At 40.2% G+C, this 23,368-nt stretch overlaps 1 protein-coding gene across 1 annotated transcript; it reads left to right on the top strand.

Moving 5' to 3' along the window:
* The first annotated feature begins 1,103 nt into the window (after positions 1-1,103).
* On the top strand, positions 1,104-23,368 carry LOC117432355 (C-type lectin domain family 7 member A-like). The gene is made up of 7 exons (XM_034054152.3): positions 1,104-1,545; positions 5,554-5,670; positions 6,992-7,021; positions 8,340-8,531; positions 9,094-9,245; positions 12,492-12,607; positions 18,909-23,368. The coding sequence occupies exons 1-7, from the start codon at positions 1,443-1,445 to the stop codon at positions 19,096-19,098; spliced, it is 900 nt and encodes a 299-aa protein (XP_033910043.1). The 5' UTR covers positions 1,104-1,442; the 3' UTR covers positions 19,099-23,368.

The following is a 23,368-nucleotide window of genomic DNA, read 5'->3' as shown; positions in this document are numbered from 1 at the left end:
AAAAGGAGCTGTACACACTCTGTGTTAAGGTGTGCCATGTGAATGCGCTAAAGACACTGCCAGATACCAGATGGAGAGCTCATGTGGACTGTGTAGGTAGTACTGCTCCGGCCTGGAGGTCTTTATATAAACCGCCTTTGCCTAAGCGTTCAGGAGATCTACAGTGGCGCATTCTTCATGGCATCATAGCCACTGGGCGCCACGTCCACCGTATTGACCATGCAGTTAGTAAAGACTGTGTTTTTTGTGGAGAGGAAGAAACACTGTTTCACCTTTTTACTGACTGCAGAAGGTTGGACCCCTTGTTTAATGTTATTGCTGAATTGCTAAATTCTTTAAATGTGGTTTTTACTAAAGAATTATTCATTTTTAATTTTCCTTACAGTCACAAGACACGATTTAAAAGTGCTTTAATCAATTTTATATTTGGGCAAGGAAAATTAGCAATCTGGAAAACCAGGAAAAACAAGCTGCAGGGGTCGGGAATTTATAACGCTGAATTAATGTTGAAATTGTTGTTGAAAACAAGAATTCAAATTGACTTTGCTTATTTTTCTTTAGTCCATGACTTACAGAGTTTTCAGCAGCGTTGGAGTGTGAATGAGGGATTGTGTGTGCTGGGGGAGGAGGGGGAGTTACAGTTTTTTGTGTGAAATAATCTGGATGTATTTATTTATGTGCATGTATATACAGATTTATCTAATTGGGGAAAAAAAAAATAATAATAAAAAAAAAAAATATATATATATATATATATATATATATATATATATATATATATATAATTTAGATCTGTTTTATATATAACTGTTAATTACTATATTTGTTTTCAAAATGTTTTCAATAAAGGACCCTTAAAAGTCAAAAAAAGTCTCTCTCTCTCTCTGTCTCTGTCTCTGTCTCTCTCTCTCTCTCTGTCTCTGTCTCTCTCTGTCTCTGTCTCTCTCTGTCTCTCTCTCTCTGTCTCTCTCTCTCTCTCTGTCTCTGTCTCTGTCTCTCTCTCTCTATATATATATATATATATATATATGGTAGTATCTGTATTTACAAACCATATAGTGACTGTTTAATTCAGTGTCCGGAAAGCTTCTATGGGAGAGGGAAGCTTCTGTGCCTGCAACTACAACTACCTTAGGTAATGCAATGAAACGAGTCAGCCAGAAGCAGAAAACTATACAAGCATGCTGGAAGCAGAACTCATACATACGAATACAGAGAACTGGAAAAACACAAAACAACAGCAGGTCTTTTATTATGTGTGTAGTGTTATTATTAAAGGCCACTGGATGTCACTAATCAGCCTGATCGAAGACTTTAAGCAACCATTTAAAAGGAGAAAAACGCAAGAAAGAAACAGTGTCCAGACATTCATAGTTACCAGAAAGACCACGGCGTAACTCTGCAAAAAATAAATAAATACATAACTGATTGCCTCTTTCAAAATGATACTGATAACAGAAATGATGAATTTGAAAGCTAAATTGCACCTGGCGATGAAGACTAATTTTTTTCAGAGCGTTGGAGAGGAGGAAGAAGATGGCGATGGTACGTATAATACACTACCTGCATGGAAAAGTTCTACCGGTATGACGTATGATGTTTGCTGAGCAAAACTTCAATACAAACAGCTATCGTTGTGTGATTCTTTACAATATAAAACAAACATAGCTACGTCGTCCATTGAGTTATAATGGTGATAGTATATTTAATATATAGGCTAACCCGTTAAAACTTTCCCATACATTAAAAGTATGTTTAAACTGTGTAACTACCTGATACTTCGTCTATTTTCATGCCAGTTTGCAGCCCGTGTAATGATTGTGCATACATTTAGTTTTGGTCTGAGCTAAAAAATATTTGGACCCAACACGATTTAACTGTCGATATGATATACCTAGTCATATTACCTTTATAGCACTAAGAACTCTGTGCATTGATGTCTTGTAGCCTGTCTTCATTATTTCCAATGTTAATTGTATCTATATGAACATTTGATTGTAACGATATTATCATGACTAGAAGCTGCACTTCGGAGCCGACTTCAGTCGCAGATGTGGTTCAAAATATATTAGGCTAATCACAGTTTCCAAGCCATTTTAAAACATTATTAACTTGCTTTAAACACCAGCGTACTGCTAAATGTACAATACAATACCTAGTCAGTATAATAATGTTATTTTAAATGAATAACCAGACACGATGTTACCTCTTGCTCGTAAATTTGGTGTACCGTAATGTATTGCATGTTGTATTACCATACGACCTCATTTTAATAATAGATGGTGTTTTTTTTTTCTTTCTTGGTCAATAACAAATACAAAACAGTTATCTTTTTTTCTACTAAAAATCGCCAAAAATACATAAAACGCAATATAACGTTATTTAAATCATTCTGAAAGGAAATATCGCAATATAAACAACAATAACGCAGTGGCTTTATTTGCTCTCTATTACAAGTATACTTTAAACTGGCAGTAGTTAAACATCAGGGCTAAAAAATAAAATATTGTACTAGCCTTGGGTTTAGAGAAAGTGGAAATGGTAAATATCCTAACATTGATTTGTGCCACTGGCAGCAGCTAAATCAAGTTGCCAGAAATACTAATCGTAGTGTTTTAATGGGGAAATTTGGAACATCAGACTTTCTGGAGCCACATCATTATATAATGGATAGGTTAGCCGTGCCATTTTAACCAATATTTGTTTTTTCCAGAACCCTAACGTAAAATGTTTTTAAATGGGGATGGGAGATGTTTTTTCTTTTTTTTCAGTTGGAAAAAGTCAAACACACAGTCAATCACACAAAATCGTATGGTTTATTAGTAGCGAGTCAGCAGATGTGTGTGCAGTAATTGGCTACAAATTACAATTGGTGTTACTCAAAGTTTTTATCGTAATAAACTGCAACCAGTATTAATTGACATGAATAACAACGCTCTCTATTCCAAATAATAATAAAACAACCGGGCACTGTTCTGCCATAGTTTTCTATGAAGGTCAGCTCTTCTGTTCTGAGAGAATATTAATTAGCAACAGCTGTTTTTCAAACTGCTGGAGCCCTGTTCTCAAAGTGAACTCTTTCAAGTGGTGGCAATAATTATTTCAGACAAACAAAGGTAAATAAATCATTTAAAGGTGCGGTATAATAGTTTGATACTAGCTAGAAATGGAACTTCCTCCTTCAAGTTTAAAGGAGAACCTAAAAAAATCCTGTGATTCTGAGTCTGTTGATTTAAGGAATTGCTGAAAGAGTTGATCCTTCAGAGTTTAATAAATACTATATTAGTTAAATAATTAATGTTTGGTAGTAATTCCTGTGCAAAATGTTGTTTAGCCTATAAATAATTATAAAATACTAAATTACAAAAAACAAATGTAATGAAATCACATGTATTTTCGATACTGCCCATCCCTGCTCCTAGGTGTTTTACTAATGAGCAACATAGGAATATGCTCCATAATAAATCAATAGACAAATAAAGCGTACTCCTTGATTTTGCAATGCAAATAATAATATAAACATATTTTTCAAATTTGTTGGTAGACAGTTTTGCCAGTCAGTAACTTTCCCTGTGCTTATATAATAAAATTTAAATAAAATGCCCTCATTTTATTTAAAATCTATCCATTGTATTTTTTTAACATGTATAAACAGAAGGAAAGGATAGTAACTTTTGAAATATTATGCACCTTGGGATGGCAAGCCAAATTATCATTTAGTGATATCTCAAATGACATTTCATCTTAAAACCGTGGCGGCTGGTGGCCAGAATTTTTGGGTGTTCACACCTCAGATGCAGGCTGTCAACAAGATTAAAATATCATATAAATAATACAAATATACTGTACGGTACATTTAATAACCGATTACCCCAAACAGGCAGTAGTAGTCGGTAAATTAACAAAAAAATAATAATTGCCAAACAAAGCAAAATATTACTGAGCTTGAGTTAAAACACTGCTGAAGGCAGCAGCCTCGGAGAAAAAGGGACCGACGGCGCAAAATAAAAGCAGATTAAAACTGAAAAGAACGAGGACTATTAATAATTTTAAAGAACTTAAACGTTTTCTGTCTTTCTGCAAAATAACACACCATGCCAGACTGAGAAGAGTCGAAGTCGTGCTGTTCATATTTATAGCCCTTGTTGTTTTGGCACATGTGCGCTGATCACCATGTTTGCTAACCGGCTGTGCTCCATCCAGACATTTTTAAGCCAATTATAGCCAGTCCTGGCTGATGGCTGGCAGCTACTGCGCATGTGAATGGCAGATTTGAGCGAGCATAGCCCAGCTTCAGCCCATTAAAAAGATGGGATGAATGGCATTGTTGATGTGCCAGTGGCACGTGAGGGTGGAAATTCATTAATGAGAAACTGGGGGTTCGGCGAGCAAGCGAACACTGTTAACTGGCCACCCCTGTCTTAAAATGAATTGCAGCTGTCTTTAAATAATTTGCACATATGTACTAAGGGCCATTTGAAAGTATATTTGGTTCAGTTAAATATATTTAAAATTCATTTACAGATGTCTTGAAATTATTTTTGGATGTCTCAAAATGTGAAATTGCTATTAAGTGATATTTTAAGATGGCTTAAATTCATTATCTCAGCAAATTTTGAGATATTAATAATGGATTTTAAGATATCTGAAAACAACACCCTTCACGTGGAGATATCTTTAATTTTCTTGATCTTAAACTTACTAAGACATCCATTACAAATTATACCTAACATTGAACATCCTGTTCATTTTGAGATATCTGTAATTCAGGTTATGATGTCATTAAATTACTTCCTATTCATTTTAAAATATCTCAAAGTGAACAGGAAGTCTCACGGACACACACCCTGTAAAATGCAGCTGTGGAAAAGCTACAAATTATCCTCTGTGCAGCACTTTCAAATTGGGGGCTAGTTTTTTTTTTTTTTTTAATTTAGTCATTGCCAATTAGTTTTCATTATTTTCTCCCCAATTTGAAATGCCCAATTATTTTTTAGCCTCAGCTCACCGCTACCACCTCTGCGCTGACTCGGGAGGGGCGAAGATGAACACACGCTGTCCTCCGAAGCATGTGCCGTCAGCCGCCCGCTTCTTTACACTCTGCAGACTCACCGTGCAGCCGCCTCAGAGCTACAGCGTCGGAGGACAACGCAGCTCTGGGCAGCTTACAGGCAAGCCCGCAGGCGCCCGGCCAGACTACAGGGGTCGCTGGTGCGCAGTGCGCCGAGGACACCCTGGCGGACCTAACCCTCCCTCCCCGTGGACGACGCTCGGCCAATTGAGCGCCGCCCCCTGGAGCTCCCGTCCACTGTCGGCTGTGGAATAGCCTGGACTCGAACCGGCGACGTCCAGGCTATAGAGCGCATCCTGCACTCTAGCGAGTGCTTTTACTGGATGCGCCACTTGGGAGCCCCCCTAGTTTGTTCTTTTTAATGTCACATTTTTCCCGGCTTGTTAAACGACTTGCCATGGTGGCAGCAGTTGATGTGTGTTTGACATCCTTGATGTAGATATCTACATAGGCAGTTGATGGTATTTGATGTCTATTTTCAGGTTCAAAGTCTCTGCAGTCTGCTGGTGGGAAAGAGTCCTTCTACAAGAAGACTTCCCTCCTGCTTGCTGTGATCTGCTGCCTGCTGGTTTCCATCATCATGGGCCTGAGTGTTCTCTGTAAGTATCTGTAGGATCTGTAAAACATCGTCATGGGCCTGAGTGTTCTCTGTTAGCAGGGTTAGAAACTCCTGCTTGCCCGAGGCGAATTAAATCTGAAGAGAACTACTTGGTGTCTGTCTCAGTAGTCCTCAGGGCAAGTATTTAAAACAACATGTATAGTTATACTCTCATGTACACAGTCTTGCGTTATAAAATGCAGGAAAAGTCAATTTTCTAACGGGGTGTAACAGTGGTGAATAAGCATTCACAATGCTTACAAAACATCGCTCAGAACGGAACTGAAACCTTCCTTCATCTCCCCTGCAATGCCAACCCCATGACGTTTTTGTTTGTGTTCTCCCTCTGCTTAGAATGTGAAGTTTATTGGGCTTTTGATTTTACTGAAACACATTGCATCTTTTGAAGTAAGCGTAAAGTCATTTTACAAAAAATGTGGAGATTCCCCCTCCCCCCCCAAAAAAAAACAATTGCCATAATGAACATTAATGTAATATGTTGCTTAAAACATAACACAATATATTCATAATAAAGTAGACAAATAAACAAAGACGAACACACGTGCCCGTCGAAACGTGTGCCATCAGCCATCCGCTTCTTTACACTCTGCAGGCCCGCCATGCAGCTACCTCAGAGCTACATCGTCGGAGGACCAGGCAGCTCTGGGCCGCTTGCAGGCAGGCCCCCTGGTGCCCGGCCAGTCTACAGGGGTCACTGGTGTGTGGTGAGTCGAGGACACCCTGCCGGGCCTAGGCCCTCCCCATCCGGTCGCCCCCTGGGAACTCCCATCCACGGCCGGCAGTGGAATAGCCTGGACCCGAACAGGCAACCTCCAGTCTATAGGGTGCATCCTGCACTTCACGCAGAGTGCCTTTACTGGATGCACCACTCGGGAGCCCCAATTCCTTTATTGTTTTTATCGAATTTGTTCAAACGTGTTTCTTTTTGTTTTTTTATTTTGTTCCCTATATATTGAAGTTTCATCGTGCACTGTCAGATTTGAGTTGGCCATGCTAAAATATTTTACAAACAATAAATGCTTTTTTTTCTGAAAAGCATCTTTCTGTGGTTTTTGTTTCTGTATTAAACAGGGTGAGTCTCAGACTTACACTTCTTCTTTTTTTTTTATGGAAGTCTAGTGTGTGCACGTTCATTTCATGTATGCACCTGTAACCTTTTATCAGAGTTATAGCCACAGATCTAACAGTAAAAAAAAACAAAAAAAACAGGCGAAAATAGCTCGGACCCTAAAGGGTTTAGATTTAAAAAGTGTGACCCAAGTACAAAATACTTTCAATAATGTTTTTTTTTTTTTTTCTAGCATTACAGCTTTGCGATTGTGGAGATGTCTGTAAGTATGTATTACAGTTGTGCATATATTTAGAGAACTGCTTAAACTGCAAAATCACATTATTATAATAATGTGACCAGATATTGTCTTGTGGTCTGGATCAGCACGCCTTGTTCACCTGGTAGAGTTAACAGTGCCATGGGAGGATGCTGTAGATGAGGCGTATGAGAGGAAGAGACTACGGTATGCTCAACTAGCCACTGAAGCGGAACAGCGAGGATGGAGAGTTCGGGTTTACCCAGTGGAAGTGGGTTGTCGAGGATTTGTGGCACACTCTACAACCCGGTTTCTCAGAGACGTCGGATTCAGTGGCCAAGAGTTGCGTCGCACAGTGAAGAACTTATCTGAAGCAGCAGAGAGGAGCAGCAACTGGCTGTGGTTGAGACGGAAAGATTCTGGCTGGGGATCTCAAGCACAATAGAAAGAAAGAAACGCTGATGTACAGGTAAGTAAGCTGGGCTGAGTTGAGTGGGGGACGGAGGGGGGTGATGCTGGGATGCCAGAATCACCGTCGAGCCCTCTTGAGGTGTCGTGGGCTAGTCGACGAAACACTGAGGATGGAAGGTGCCCACTTGAAAACCCCAGAGATGTACCCTACTTGGCTCAATCCAGACGGTTGTCATGCTGATGCGCTGGGGAGGCCGCACTTTGGTTGATCCCCAGAGCCAGCATCGCAGCCGTTGTGTGTGCTGATGCGCCAGGGAGGCAAAATAAGCTGATCCCTGGAGCCAGCATTACACTTCAGCCATTAACACCAGATAGAAGGATATCTACATCATCATATGGAAGGAAAGTAAATGGATGGAGACACATATGGCTCACATTAGTTTACTGTAAAGCTACGTCTTAGTTGGTGCTTATCTTGGCGAGAGCCGAGTTCAAATCAGCATGAAGTTTAACATCTACTCTCGTGTAATGGAAATCACTAATTTTTAAAATTAATTTCTGCCATTTATTTCCTTATGAAAACTCCCAGAAGCATCCCGCTTTGGCTCTCCCTCCCAGTACTGATGTGTGTTCAATGTCACTGGTGTTCCGAAGATTTAAGTGGAGTAGTGCTGTGAATGGGAAAGCGTAGCATCGAAATATCTGCAAGCAGAAATCAGAAAACAATTACAAAAAATCTGATTCACTGTTCTAATAATGTCTACATCTTTCATATAGGAAAATGAGAGGCTTACAGAATGATGGCAACACATAGTAATGAGTTTTTCTGGAATGTTTTTGTTAACTCTATGTACTTTAAAGAGATCAGTGTGCACACGTGCCTAATGAGGAAGATCGCTGGGATCCTTGTAAAATGTCTGATTTCTCTCAGGTTCCAGGGCGTCTCAAGGAAATGGTGAGGAGAATAACAGCCCTATTCCAGTTGATTATGAACAGGAGGAGAAAGTGGATGAAGTCAACACAGGCCTGCCTACACACTCCAGCTTCACAGGGAGTTGCTCCGATATGGAGTCCCTTTTCTTTGAGGCTGTGTTGGGGAGCAATATCACAAAAAACTGCAACGGTAAGAGTCACTCTAGTGGCCAGTCTGGCAATGTCGTTTTCTTTTAATTGGCGAATGTGAAGCTGATGAAAGAAGAAGAGTGTCATTGGCTAGTCAGGTCCAGCACTGAAGTGGGTACCATGAGAGATTCCCACCACAGCTATGCAACCACGTGGAGAGGCAAAGACACAAATGTGGTTATTGTTTTTTAATGTGGACTACATTATTATCCAGTAGGTGTTAAACAAAACAATTAATTTCAGTTGGGATCTTAGACCCCAGAGATGAAAGGCAAGCCAGGCTTAAGAGTTTTACATTTGGGGGGAAAAAAACACAATCCAATTGAGGTGCAACATTCTTTAGCACAATCTGGGGATGGGTGTCTATTAGTCTGCCTTTTAAATACTGTATGTTTGTATGCCAAACATTTTAACATATGTAAAGAACTACTCATCCAATTGTGATTCTTTCACACGCATGTAAATATGTGGATGCAGTCTGTGGTGACTTATTGTTGCTCCTGTGTTTGTAGCTGAGGTTATGTTTAAGTTACTCACATGCATCCTTGTTTCTTACTCAATAGGTCAGATGTGTGAATTGTGTTTGAAGGGCTGGGTGCTGTTCAATCACAAGTGCTACATGTTTTCAAAGGATATCATGCCCTGGAATGCCAGCCAGGCTCAGTGCAGATCAAAGGGAGGTGACCTGGTGAAGATACAGAGTGAGGAGGAGCAGGTAGGAGAGTGAGCCTGGCTGTCCCAGGCCAGGGAGCTGGTGGAGGTGTCTGGACAAATGTAATGATCATCATCAATGATAATGATCCTTGCTGCTTGTCCAGTCTGTCTGCACCTTACATTTCACATGTATCTAGAGAACTACTCATTCAATGGTATGAACTTGAATTGAGTGGATCACAATCTGGGGACATAAGGAGGTACCTCTCTGTCTATGCACATGTCACTTTTTTTTTTTTTTTTTAAGGTTTGACTATATTGTGTTTAATTGTGTAAGTCATTGCTATAGGCTACAGCAGGAGACGTTGAAACATTAATAAAATGTGAAGTCTTGGATTTAAAAGCACCTGCCAACCCAGCACCTATATGTCATGTCTGCTGTCTCGCCCATTGTGAATGAAACATGCAGCTTTTGTATACTAAAGAGGAACACATGTAGTTTTCTTTGCATGCATGACATTTGTTCTAGTATCAGTTTGTAGTTTATCCATGAGATGTTCAGCTGCTGAAGTATTTGATTCTGTGCACTAATACAGTGACCTTTACTGTGCTTCGAACCCTGTTAGGTACATCTGCAATCTGATGCCTGGAAAGTTAATAGTAGTACTTTTAACAGTACAGGCGTTGTTTTTATTGTGCTGAAAATAATTGTCAATACAATACAATACAAGGTATAGACAATGTCGATCCAGGGGACTTTTTCAACCTGAAAAAAGAAACAAGGACCAGGGGTCACAAATGGAGATTAGATAAAGGGGCATTCAGAACAGAAAATCGGAAGCACTTTTTTACACAGAGAATTGTGAGGGTCTGGAACCAACTCCCCAGTAATGTTGTTGAAGCTGACATCCTGGGATCCTCCAAGAAGCTGCTTGATGAGATTCTGGGATCGATAAGCTACTAACAACCAAAAGAGCAAGATGGGCCGAATGGCCTCCTCTCGTTTGTAAACTTTCTTATGTTCTTACATTTGTGAAAGCACTCCTCAGCAGAGCCACAGCCAGCTGAGCTGAGCAGCTGGGACGGGTTACATTGTTTGGGTAAAAACTAAAACACTGTTGAAGCCTGCACTGTAATGTGTATTGGTATGTACATTTCAAAAAGGTATTCGATAAGGCAAGATGAAAAAGCTTGTTGAATTGGGAACAGGAATATGCTTTCATTGTTCCACTGTGATTTACTGTTATCTATTACCAGTATTGCTGTGTGTTGTGTTGTGTAATGCACACCTTGGAGCAGCTCGGGATCCCCCAAAAGACACAGCTTTGCTTTACTTGGAAGTACCAGGACATGTTTTGGTTTGTTTGTCTCTTAACTGCATCAAAGTTCTTGTTTTTTCACATTACAATTTGAAGGAAGGACTGGCTTGTTGTAGATGTATGTATGGATATAAAGTAGGCTTTATACTACAGGAGGAAAATGTTACTGGACAGGGCATACTGTATGAAGTTCATAGTAAATGTTACTGGACAGGGCATACTGTATGAAGTTCATAGTAAATGTTACTGGACAGGGCATACTGTATGAAGTTCATAGTAAATGTTACTGGACAGGGCATACTGTATGAAGTTCATAGTAAATGTTACTGGACAGGGCATACTGTATGAAGTTCATAGTACAGTCACACTGACATTTTAATGGTGATAATTCATTCATGGAACTTGTGGTATAAAACTTTTTTTTTCTTTTTCTTACAGAACCTAATATTTGTGATAAGCATTAGAAATGTAGTATTGATTTTTTTGTCATTGTTGTCATTATTATTAGTACACAACCTTACTGTTGCTAGTATAGAGCATTTAATTTGTTTTTTAGCCAGATAATGTTATTAAAATGTAATTTCAATGTGTAAAATATGTCTACAATCTATTTGTGATAAATGGACCAAGTTGCATTTTTTTCTACTACATTATCTTGCATACAAAACCAGAGGTACACCAGTTGTATGCTGTGTATCAGTAATGTGAAACCTCTCTGAGACACATTCTGGTTGTTACCATGGAAATGGCCATATTGTCCAAGTCCTGTGAATAGATCATTCAGTATTGTGTATTGTGCACTGAGAGTTCATACTCCAGCAGGCTTGTGTTACCATGGCAGCCAGCGGAAGGGAGAGAAAGGGAGGGACACAGATAAACAACTTTTCTATTTTAAAGTCTAGAACATGTTGTACTCTTCCTGCCACAGCTGTAAACATACAGATATGTAGAGCTATGGCCATATTAGATCACTGTGACTATCTGCCAGATTGTCTTGTCTTTCATGCCAGCACATCCTGGTATTTTGTCTGGTGGCTGTTGTATAAGTTCAGTGTTTTATCTTCAAGATGTGCAATTAAACACAACATGCTGCTGCTGCATGAATTACAAGGATGTGACCTTCAGCTGAAGAGATCTCTGGTTTGAGCTGAGTTTCTACAAACGTAAAGGACAAAATTTCCCCCAAAATACAAACCAAATGTAAATAACATGACAAATCTGTTATTTCTTATAGCTACTGGCCTAACTTTATTTATTTATTTTTTATTTATTTATTTGTTGTTTTTTATTAATAGTTTGTTTTCATTGAGTTGAATGTGACTTGAACTTGTTTTTTTTCTTTATAAAAGTAACCGTTTTGAAATTACCTTACCTATTTTGAAACCATGTTTTTAGTATAGTGATAGTGACTAAATATTGTGTGTTCCGATACTTGTAGTAACTCATGTTTGCATTGCTGATACAGTACCCTAGTCTCCAAGTATAAATAACACAGTAGGCTAACTGTATGTAAGCATTTTTTTCCTCTGGTAATGGAATTGCCAATTGAGGTGTTTGTGTGTTTTTTTTTTTTGTTTGTTTGTTTGTTTTTTCCTTTTCTATTGATAGTGTAAGGATTGTTGCCCACATTGTCAAACAGGTAACACAGCAATAACGATCCATGATGTGGTATGGAACAGAAAAGTCATAGCACTTGCAGTGATTTAGAGTACAGATCTCAAACCCCAGTGCACTTGAGCAGACATTTTGAATAGAGCTTTGAAACAGATTTTAAAGTTAAGTGTAAAAAGTTGTCAGAATGTTAACTATGAAAATAAATGACAGGTACATTATTTAAACAGTTGTAGCAACACGTGGGGACGTGGAATGCTATATTTTTTGGAATTCCGCTACTTCCTCTTTAATACTGACGTTAACAGGAACAATGTTAAATGGGCTGTACTGTAACCTAACCTGTAACCATGGCAACTTTCACTTTTTGTGTTTAGAAATTCATCTCAAAGACGGCTCAAAAGAAGGGTGGCTTTTACTTCTGGATTGGATTGGCTGATCAAGCCAAGAAAGGAGAATGGCGCTGGATGGACAACACACCTCTGAGGAGAGGGTGAGGATTTCAACTACAAAATAAATACATGTTTACATTAAATAACATAGCCTATTAAATACAATACGTACCTCCCAGTCCTGTTATACATTCTGCTACAGGAAGCCTTATAAATAATGTAGTACAGAGTAGACGTTAAATCACTGAATGCGATTAACTAAAAGTCAAGTTAAAACAGCTGCTAGTCAATGTATCTTTAGCGATCATTTCATTCTTTTTGAGGAGTGCATTTGGTGGAGCAAGCTGTAAGGGTTTGTTGTGATTTACCGGTTCGTCTTGTACTCTGTCTCACAGTGAGTAAAGCCCAAGGCTTGTGGCTGGGCTGCTCTCTGCAGGTAGGTGGATGCTTGTATTGTAGGTGGTTATTATTGTACCTGTGCTGTTCTGTAGCTCTGTCTATTAATGTCCTCAAACAAAACTTTATTTTATTTGTTCAAATCTGACTCGAATTTTTTGGAAGTTATTGGCTGCAATCTCATTCGTGTTCCGTTTGTTATCGGCCCACTTATTAATATTAACTGCAGTGGTTTAGTAAAATAATTCTACCATACTACAAGATGGATTATACCATCAGTCATTTGTAATCAGTTATTGGAATAAGTGGTTTCACATGCCTATCCCTAGTTTCCATTGCTCGCCAAAGCGGCTGAGGTTTTGTATCATACTCGATGTAGCCAAACTGCGTCATCACAGAGCTAGGGAAATCTTCATGTTTAAAAGAGAACACGCAAACTGAAAGCTAAAAGAAAACATTTGTAAACTTACCACACACGCGTTATGGCATGGAATGAAATCATCATCATCGCTATGTGTTGATGAAGAAATGAAATTTATAATTAAAGTTCGGGAGGAGGGTCAGACACCAATCTCCGCGTCACCAAATTGAATCATTCAATTTACACATTAGCTAATTAAGATTGTTAGCACTATAAATACCCTCCACTTATCTTTCTGTTGCGTTTCAATTTCATCGTACATGCACGTATCATGGTCAGTGTTCTGGATTATTCAGTTTCAGCGGAGCCGAGATCCACGCAACCAATTCAAACAGCCCTTCCCGGGCCAACTCCACGACAACTTCGGTCGGCGGTATTACCACTCCAAACTTCCCAGATGTCTGCTTCTCCTGTCTGCCATGACTCCCGTCTGGCCACTCGTTCCTCCGCAACTCCTGACATCAGAGACTGGACGATCTCCCGGCTCCAGCATTATCTCCGTAGCAACAACATCCCATTCAAATCTACAGCATGTAAGGAGAATTTGTTTACTTTTTCATCCTTCCCGTCGCAGGCGCTACGACGTCAGCACTGATCGTTGCTTTACCCAGTGTTGCCAAGTCTCACGACAAAACAAGCCCAACCCACGTCAGTATGGGTGTTTTTACAAATTCCAACCCACGACTTAAGAAGCAATCCAATTTCCGCTTATTATAAGCGGACTGGAAACACCTCGCCCGCACCAACTGCATCTCCACGAAGCGCGTCTACTACCGGAAAACTCCGAAGGCGGGACCATCGCACCTGTCAATCAAAGGCTCATTCAGCAGTTCCTGAGCATTCTGGCTCCAACTATAACCGTTCAGGTTATCTCCCCTCACTGCAGGCATCCAGCAGGCCCCTGCAGTGACCTCATTGGCCACTATGGGCGTCCAGCAGGCCCTCATAGTGATCCTTTCTCTGTGAAATGCTTTTCTTTCTGCTCTTTCAGCAGTTTTGAGCATATGTATCCAGAGATTGTTTTTACAGTTAGGAGCGGCTGCTCCCGTGATCCATCCTGGGGTTTCGACACCCGCCACTGTTGTCTAATATGCATCTGTTTCTGGTTACAACCCCTCATCACTGCAGGTGTCCAGGAGGCCCCTGCAGTGACCTCTCTGGCCACTATGGGCGTCCAGTAGGCCCCCATAGTGCTCCCTTCACCTCCAACTATAACCTTTCAGGTTACCTCCCCTCACTGCAGGCGTCCAGCAGACCCCTGCTGTGACCTCCCCATAGTGCTCCCTTCTCTGTCAAACGGTTTTCTTCCAGCTGCGAGCTTCATCAGGGCCCCACAGCCCCCTTCTATTCCTTACCTCAAACGGTTGCCCAGCAGGGCCCTGCTTTTCCATTCACTCTTCTGCCCTTCCCAGCGGTCTTCCAAACGTAACCTTTTAGGTTATCCTCCCCTCACTGCAGGCATCCAGCAGGCCCCTACAGTGACCTCCCTGGCCGCTATGGGTGTCCAGCAGGCCCCCATAGTGGTCTCTTCTCTGTGAGATGCTTTTCTTCTTTCAGCTTATCGGCAGTTTATTCAAACACTTTCAAAACCGTTCCCATTTCTTTGAATATCAGTCAGGGCCGCAATACTGCATACTCTGGAGGCCTTCTGTTTTCTACATGTTAACTACTCCCTAATCCATGTGCATGCATTTCCTCGAATCCCTACTGCGTTCATTTTGAGAAATTAATCTTTTATGCGGGACTTTGTCAAAAGCTTTCTGGAAATTTAAATAAACCATGTCGTATGCTTTGCAATTTGTACGCAATGAGGATAAATCCTCAAGGCAGAGCTTTTATCTCCTACCTTCTCTCGATTTTTGATCCTTTGTCGATTCCCACAATGATGTCATACTCATGGATCCTTTTTTTCACAAGGAACTCCGCCTGTGGGAGCTCCTACTAAAAGAAAGGAGCGGCATTACTTTTACGACGACTGTCTCCTGCTGCATGAAGACATTCAGCTGTTCACAGATGCAGCTCCCTCTCTTGGCTTTGGAGGATACTACATGGGAAAATGGTTGGTTTTCTGCTCCATGGCACGACAAATTCAGCATCATTCCTATAACCGATCACTCCTCGTCATTGTGCAAAATGTGTCCTTTTGCTGTAGCCGCATTCCTTTTGGGAGTCTTCCTGGGCTCAAAAATCCATTCTTCTCCGCTCAGGTAATTCAGCTACAGTCCAAATCATTAACAAGGTTGTTCATCCTCCCACCATATAATGAAAATATTCAGAAGGATTACCTGTTTATCTGCTACTCATCAGTTCATTTTTAGAGCTCAACACATTCTCGGCCACCTGAATATAATCAATTCTCTTTCTCGTTTCCAAACGCAGAGATTCAGAGCATTAGCTCCCGAAGACGACCTCCTGCCAACTCAGATTCCTCCCTTTTCAGACCTGACATTCATGTGAGCCACCTGCTGCATTCCCTGATTCTACAGGCTCAAGAAACAACTCTTCTCAGCATCACTCCCCGCTCACTGCAAATGTACTGGTCATCCTGGAATTGCTTTAAAATTTCACTTTGCATTTAACATTCCTTTCCCATCATTTTCAGTGCCCGTAGCGTCATCCTATATTATGTTCCTTAAGAATAGAGCTATAAGATTTCAGTTTCCGGCATCCAGTTTTTCTACAAACTCAACTCAATTTCGGTGTCCCAGCTCTATCTCAGCAACTCACAAATTTCACTAACCCTGAAAGGGCTTCAACTACAGAATCTTTCTCCCCCTGTTTTAGATAAAAACCTTAAAGCCCTTTTCTCTTAGCCTTCTTGGGTTCCCATAGGTGCTCAGAGTCTACATCGCTCTCAAATTCAACCCCCAGATTCACCCCTTCATCTCTGACCTAGCAATCACCTCATCTGATACCCTTTCCTTCCTGCTCAAAAGAAGTAAAACTGACCAGGAAGATTAGGGAAAGCTTTTCAATTTGTTTATAAATTAAACTCCCATGTTGGCCCATATGACCCCTTTGTCTCTTATCCATCTCCATCTTTCTCAGGGCGCATCACCCTCAGGCCCGCTGTTTATTAACGCAAACTGAACAATCGTCACCCAACATTGGTTCTTCTTTCACCTTTTCACTGGATTTATTTCCAGGTCTGGATTCACAGCTGAGCAGTTTTCCGGTCATTCCTTCAAAATCGTAGCAGCTTCTTCCCACGGAGTTCCAGACTCTCTTATCAAAAGAGAGTTGTTGATCCTCCAGTGCTTACCAAGTTTACATTAGAACAAATATTACGGATCCTAAAAATGCATTTACAGAAATGTGCTCTTAAGCGTTAGTAGCCTGGGTTTTGTTTTCCTCTCCTGCATGCTGATGATTATTTGTTAAAGGTTGGCTAAACCTTCAAGTGGGCTACATTCAATTCTAATCGTGGCATTGAGACCGGCTTGTTCTTTTTGGGGGTCTCGGCCTCGTCCAGTCGGCCAGGCAGCGAACCCTCAAACCAAGTTAGGTTTGATGCCAAATGTATATATGCAGCATATTTTTCTGTAAAATTGCATACTCCGCATTCTCCACAATAAATATTTCTACTGAAACATTTTGTGATTGGTGTTTGTCCCGATCTACTGAAATGAAATTTATAATTAAAGTTCGGGAGGAGGGTCAGACACCAATCTCCGCGTCACCAAATTGAATCATTCAATTTACACATTAGCTAATTAAGATTGTTAGCACTATAAATACCCTCTTCACTTATCTCTCAGTTGCGTTTCGATTTCATCGTAACCCACCACCTCCCCATCTCCACCTTTCTTAATAACAATTTTTATGTTTTATCAATGGGGTCTCAGCCTCGTCCAGTCGGCCAGGCAGCGAACCCTCAAACCAAGTTAGGTTTGATGCCAAATGAATGTGTATATACAGCATACTTTTCTGTAAAATCGCATACTCCGCATTCTCTACAATAAACATTTGTACTAAAACATTTTGTGATTGTTCAGTAGTTCGGGACAAACACCAATCAATTAAGAACATAAGAAAGTTTACAAACGAGAGGAGGCCATTCAGCCCATCTTGCTCGTTTGGTTGTTAGTAGCTTATTGATCCCAGAATCTCATCAAGCAGCTTCTTGAAGGATCCCAGGGTGTCAGCTTCAACAACATTACTGGGGAGTTGGTTCCAGACCCTCACAATTCTCTGTGTAAAAAAGTGCCTCCTATTTTCTGTTCTGAATGCCCCTTTATCTAATCTCCATTTCTGACCCCTGGTCCTTTTTTCTTTTTTCAAGTCAAAGTCCCCCGGGTTGACATTGTCTATACCTTTTAAGGATTTTGAATGTTTGAATCAGATCGCCGCGTAGTCTTCTTTGTTCAAGACTGAATAGATTAAATTCTTTTAACCTGTCTGCATACGACATGCCTTTTAAATCCGGGATAATTCTGGTTGCTCTTCTTTGCACTCTTTCTAGAGCAGCAATATCCTTTTTGTAACGATGTTTGGGTCTTGAAGGTTGTGTAAAATCGTATGTATTGTCATAATGAACATTCTTTTAAATGTCAGCGTCCATTGCTCAGACTGCCTTGTTCTAAACGCAGTGTTACTGCCTGTTTGTTTAAAACAAAACACAATACGGTCTCCCAGTGACCTTTTACGCACGGCAAGAATTTCCGAGGTTGGCCAGGTTTGTTAAAAAGCACTGAATCGTTCTTTTGATTTTGACTGTGAGCCGTTGGCAGCCAAGCCTGTAGTGCCAGGCAGTGGAAACGATATTCCACAAATCCGTCTGCAGAATGAAATGAGAACTTTGCGGGGCTGGCGGCGGGCCTGGTCCTAGCTTTAGTTTTTTTTGCTGACGTCAGAAAGTATTTTAAAATCCCCGACACTTTGAAGCCAACATGTTGATTTAAATAATATACATAAGCTGCAGTTGGGACAGATCATGTTTTTCGCACACAGATGGTTATGGTAGCTTTGAAAAATGTAATGTTTCCTGTGTAGGGTGTACATAAGAAGCTGTAAACATTATCATACCTCGCTTGGCTAACAGATCTGTCCTTGCCATCTTCGTTTGGGATGATGATGATCCAGAATGAATATGCTGTCAAATTTTTCATGAGATTTGTTGTATTCCTTGTACTTGATTCTAGCTGCACAGTTTAGATACAACATGATTCTTGGCAATAAATGTAATTTGATGTAATAAAAATCCAGTAAGGCCACACAGTTGAATTTAAACATGCCGGCACACAGGTTGAATTCCATCATTAAAAACTCTGATCAGCAATAACCTGCTCTGCTTAGCTCTCAGGTTTGAAAAGTACTTAATAATAAATATTATTCTCTGATTTTCAATATAGACATTAAAACTTAACACCGCCATTGCATTTAAAAAATAAAAAAATGATTGCAGTGTACCGGTACAGGGGGTCACTGTATCGATAATCTTATCAAGAGAAATATCACTATTCACCGTGCAAATCGATGAATCTGCACACCACTAATATTGAGAAGGTGGGACCTTCATTTCAGCATGTTAAAGTATCCATTCAGATTTTTCTGTAATAGTGAACCTTCCTTCTCCTGTGTTCCAGATATTGGCGGCAGGGTATTTCCTCTACTGGCGATGTCAGGCAGTGTGCAGGCATGAACCCCCCGTCGGATTCCTTGAACAACTGGGACCGGTCAGCCTGCAGAGCCAACAGCAGAAGAATCTGTGAATCCGCAGCTGTGCGTCTGATTCACAAAGCAAACGACGATGTCGATAGCCTTGCACGTGTTTAGAGTAGTGCTGGTGCAAGAATTCAAGTATCTGAGCAAAACGCAACATGAAATAGATTCCGAGGCAAATATGACCCTGTTTAGCATCATGCAAAAGAATCCAGTAGCTTTAGATTGATTTCTGTCTTTTACTGAATAAAATGTAATCCGTAACTTCAAACAGTGAAATGTGATTCTAACACTTAACAGACTTAAGTCTTTTTTGTATTTTTGTTTTCAAAGTTTTACATTAAATAAATAAAATTTAATAATTAATTAAAAAAAAAACAAATCAGTTCCTAATCACATTGTAATCCATACTCATAAATCCATTGAAAGAAAACATCATTACCAAAGTGATTTGTGGGTGCAAAACCCCAACAATGCTGCCGTAAATCGTGTTTAGCAGCTGTAAAGTCTGATTTTACCGGTTGCTAAAAATGTGGTGTATGTAAAGAATGGTGTCACCTGCTGTTCTGCACCCGCTATCAAATTTGCACTTTGCCATCACTGATCCATTACAATTATATTGAAATACATTCAAATGAAGAAAAGAGCATGGAATTGGGTGGGATCTGGATACTAAGCGAGTGCAAACATTATAATGTGATGTAATGATTTTGCCTTGCACTTAGGCAATTGCTAACCCTCCAAAAACTTTACACCTCTTCTACAAGGTGCACACCATTATAGAAGCGAGTAACGAAGCTGTATAAAAGCACACACCTGCAGAGACCTGTCATTGGCTTCAGGATGGTTACTGTGGTGCATTTCCTGATGCGGCGACACTTGGCTCTTGTTGAGGAGAGACAGGAACACGGATGGAGGAGAAGGGCAAGACAAGACCTTGCATGTTCAATCACATGGTCACTTTGTTTGGGGTGCCGGAGGATGCGGTGTTAAAGCGTTATCATCTCTCCACAGGTCATCCTTGAACTCCTAGCTGAACTGAGGGATGAGCTAGACCGCAGCGGCAAACAAGGCTCGCCGTCCCTGCACATGTGAAAGTGCTGTGTTCTCTGCACTAAGCCTCTGGTTCATTTCAGACCACTGTTGAAATGCCTGGAGGGATAGTACAGTCCACCTTTTCCAGAGTGCTAAACACATTTCTGAATGTCATGCTAAAATGGGCAGGCCAAAACATATAATTTCCTAAGGATACTAGCGTAACTGATGTTTGCTGAGGCTTTTCCAGCTCCTCATCAAACTTTTATTTTCTGTGCGCCAAGAGGACTTTGCTGCCCTTCCTCTGACATATTTATTTTTTTGCTTTGTATTTTTGTGCACCACAAATGTCATAGAGCGACTACACCTCTCTACTCCAAACTCTGTGTGGCTGCTAAATAGACCAATGCGCTCATTGAGACCCTCATTATCATAATTGCGGATCATTATTGGTGCATGTTGAGTAATTCGCATTGCTCTTAAGCTTACATAAGGTGCAGTGCAAAATAATTTGCTGGCCGCAATTCAATTTGAATTTTGCATCTGCGCATCACCCCCTCATCCTCTCTTATTTTGCACAACACAAAGTTATGGATGATAGACCTTTATAAATAAATAGTACATATAATGCATTTTATGAAAACTGAATTACAACCGTGCAGTAGTACTTGGTTGTTACTGTCAGGAATCCTGTGTTTTACCGCTTTTATGTGGGGTTGCCACCCATTCTGGTTTTGCTGGATTGTTCTCTTTTTGAGGCAGCTGTACTGGGAAATCTGTAAGACTTCCTGAGACATTAAATGTCATTAAAGATTTTTTTTTATTTTTTTGGACGAAATGACTCTGGTGTCTCGGTTTTTTGTAAATCAGAGGTGGGAACCCTAGTTTTATGCCTCATTCCTAGAAGGAATACAAATAAATAAACCCAAACCTAACAGAACAAACTGTACACATAACAACAGTTTAAATCAACATAATAAAAAGGTACTACAACCATTTAAAAACAAATCTCAGGTGAGGAGAAGAAAGAAAGGTATAGAATGGAATGTTGCACTTGTGGATCCATTATTTTTCCTTTTTAGCATATACTGTGAAGTGCACTACTAACTGTGGAACATTAATACCAATGCTGTTTTTCTTTTTTTTTAAACCTGTATCTGATTTTGGAAAGAATATTGAAAGAGCACTTGATTGGCCCTTTGGGTGTAAAGATAAAACTGATTGACTACAGAATGAAGTACTGTAGCAATAACAGAGGGAAATAACAGAGATTATTGACTGGGTTAGTAAAATAATGAGAACTACCCGCTCTGTGATCTCTGGGGATGTCCAGAGTATTACTGCCAATGTGTCCCTGATTCACAAAGAAGGTCAAATGACCTGTCTAATTTGTATATTTATATATTTCCTCTTCTTTTTTTTTTGGATGGGGGGGGGGGGGGGGCTGATCTAGTGAGCATTGAGTGTATTTAGCAACCAATTCCCTTTATCTGGGAGCTAGTGTTAAGTGCCTTCTGAAAAAATATGAAGAACTAATATTTCAGGAAGGAGAATCCATGATATGATTGAATGCAATTGAATAGTGATTGATGCAATATAACATATGATTTAATGACGATAATAAATTTTGCCCGAGGCCCTGTCCAGGGTAGCCCTTCCTCCAGGCTCTAAAATGGTCATCTTCCTGTTTTGGCCTCTCTGCGCGCCTATGTATCCCTAGTGATTGAGAGGCCAAAACAAAAAGAAGCGACATGAATGCAGCCAGACAGAGTTTTTATGCCGGTGCTTGGAAGTGAAGTGTTGATTAGTGGGCGGATTCTCCTTCCGGAAATACAACCAAGTTTACAATTACAAAGTGGATACAGTATATTTAGGACCCTTAAACATTTACAGTGATTTTTAGAGCAATGGCTTCGCTGTTTTTAATGTATTCATTTTTCAAAGATAATACTAATTCAAATGGATGTTTAAAGATCAACACCCTTAGATACCCAAGTGGCTCATTTGGTAAAGGCACAACTGTGTGTGTACAGGCTGAGCTCTGTAGCCAGTCAGGGTAGCACAGGTTCACATCCTGGCTGCGTCAAGTTGAGGATCTTGCCCGTGGATCTCACAAGGTGCGTTTCTTTGGCACTTGTTCTGCAGGTTGGGAAGGTGCTACAGTACCCTCTACTTGCCATGGACCTGGTGAACTTGAGTCTGAACCTGTTGTGCTGGCCTTTGTCCTCTAGGGGACAGCCACTTGTAAAGAGCCAATTGGCTTAGTGTTGGGATCACAGGATTGCCACTGACATTCAATTGTCCTGAGCTGTGTGTGATTTCTAAACTGTGAATAAAGTTTGTTTTGTGGGATCTAAAAGTGTGCAGTGATGTGTAGCCCTGCAAAGAGATAGCGGAATCGCCTTCTAGATCCATCCCAAACAAATAAACTTCATTCACAGTGGAGCAATTCCAAAAGAGATACACCTCATAACTCATTAGGAAACTATAAATAACATGAATACAAATGTGTAGCTGAAAATCATTTTAAAGTGAGCTGATGGATAAAAGCAGTTTTATTTACAATTTCTGTATTTTATATCTGAAATGTAAAGGTCAACAGAACTATAAGAATATTACACTTGTGTGTTTTTACAGATTTTAAAGCATTTTCTTTTTTACTTTTGTGTTTGCCTAATAAGGGGTTTAATTTGGTAGGCAGGGTCACTTGGGCTGTACTGAAGTACTTTTTAAATCAAGGGAAGTAATGTTAAAACTTTACAAAGCATTAGTAAAAGAATATTGAATATTCTAGAATATTGTGTTCAGTTCTGGTCACCTCTGGAAAGAGTGCAAAGAAGAGCGACCAGAATTATCCTCGGTTTAAAAGGCATGTCGTATGCAGACAGCTTTTTATGTATTTATTTATTATTATTTGTATTTTTGTTTGCGGCGCGGATAAAAGCGCTGCGTCTTTTGTTATTGTTTTTTATATTTAAAAACCCCGTGAGGATGCGTGGCTGATCAGCTACTGATTATTTAAGTAGCTTACAGTCACGCATCCTTACCAAACGCGTGCAGACTGTGGCCGAGGGGTAATAAGATAATTAACAGCTAGTTAACCCCTCAGCCAGAGTATAAGAACCTGCAGCTGTCAGTGCTGCGGGGTTGAGTTTACAGAGGAGAGTACGGGAGAACACGGGAGAGCGAGCGAAAGAAAAAACAATTGCTATATTTAAAATATACTTGTTGCTATTTATTTGTTTGGCCATCACGCCTTTTTGTTTTGTGTTTTGTTTTGACTTTAAGTCTTTTGTTTATTTAGTTAATAAATACGCTGACCGCAGTTGCGTTCAGTTTCACCCGCCCA

Source organism: Acipenser ruthenus, chromosome 27, assembly GCF_902713425.1.
Source record: "Acipenser ruthenus chromosome 27, fAciRut3.2 maternal haplotype, whole genome shotgun sequence".
In the NCBI taxonomy this organism is placed as follows: domain Eukaryota; kingdom Metazoa; phylum Chordata; class Actinopteri; order Acipenseriformes; family Acipenseridae; genus Acipenser; species Acipenser ruthenus.
Note: the sequence above shows the minus strand (reverse complement) of the source record. Positions and strands in the feature narration are given on the sequence as shown.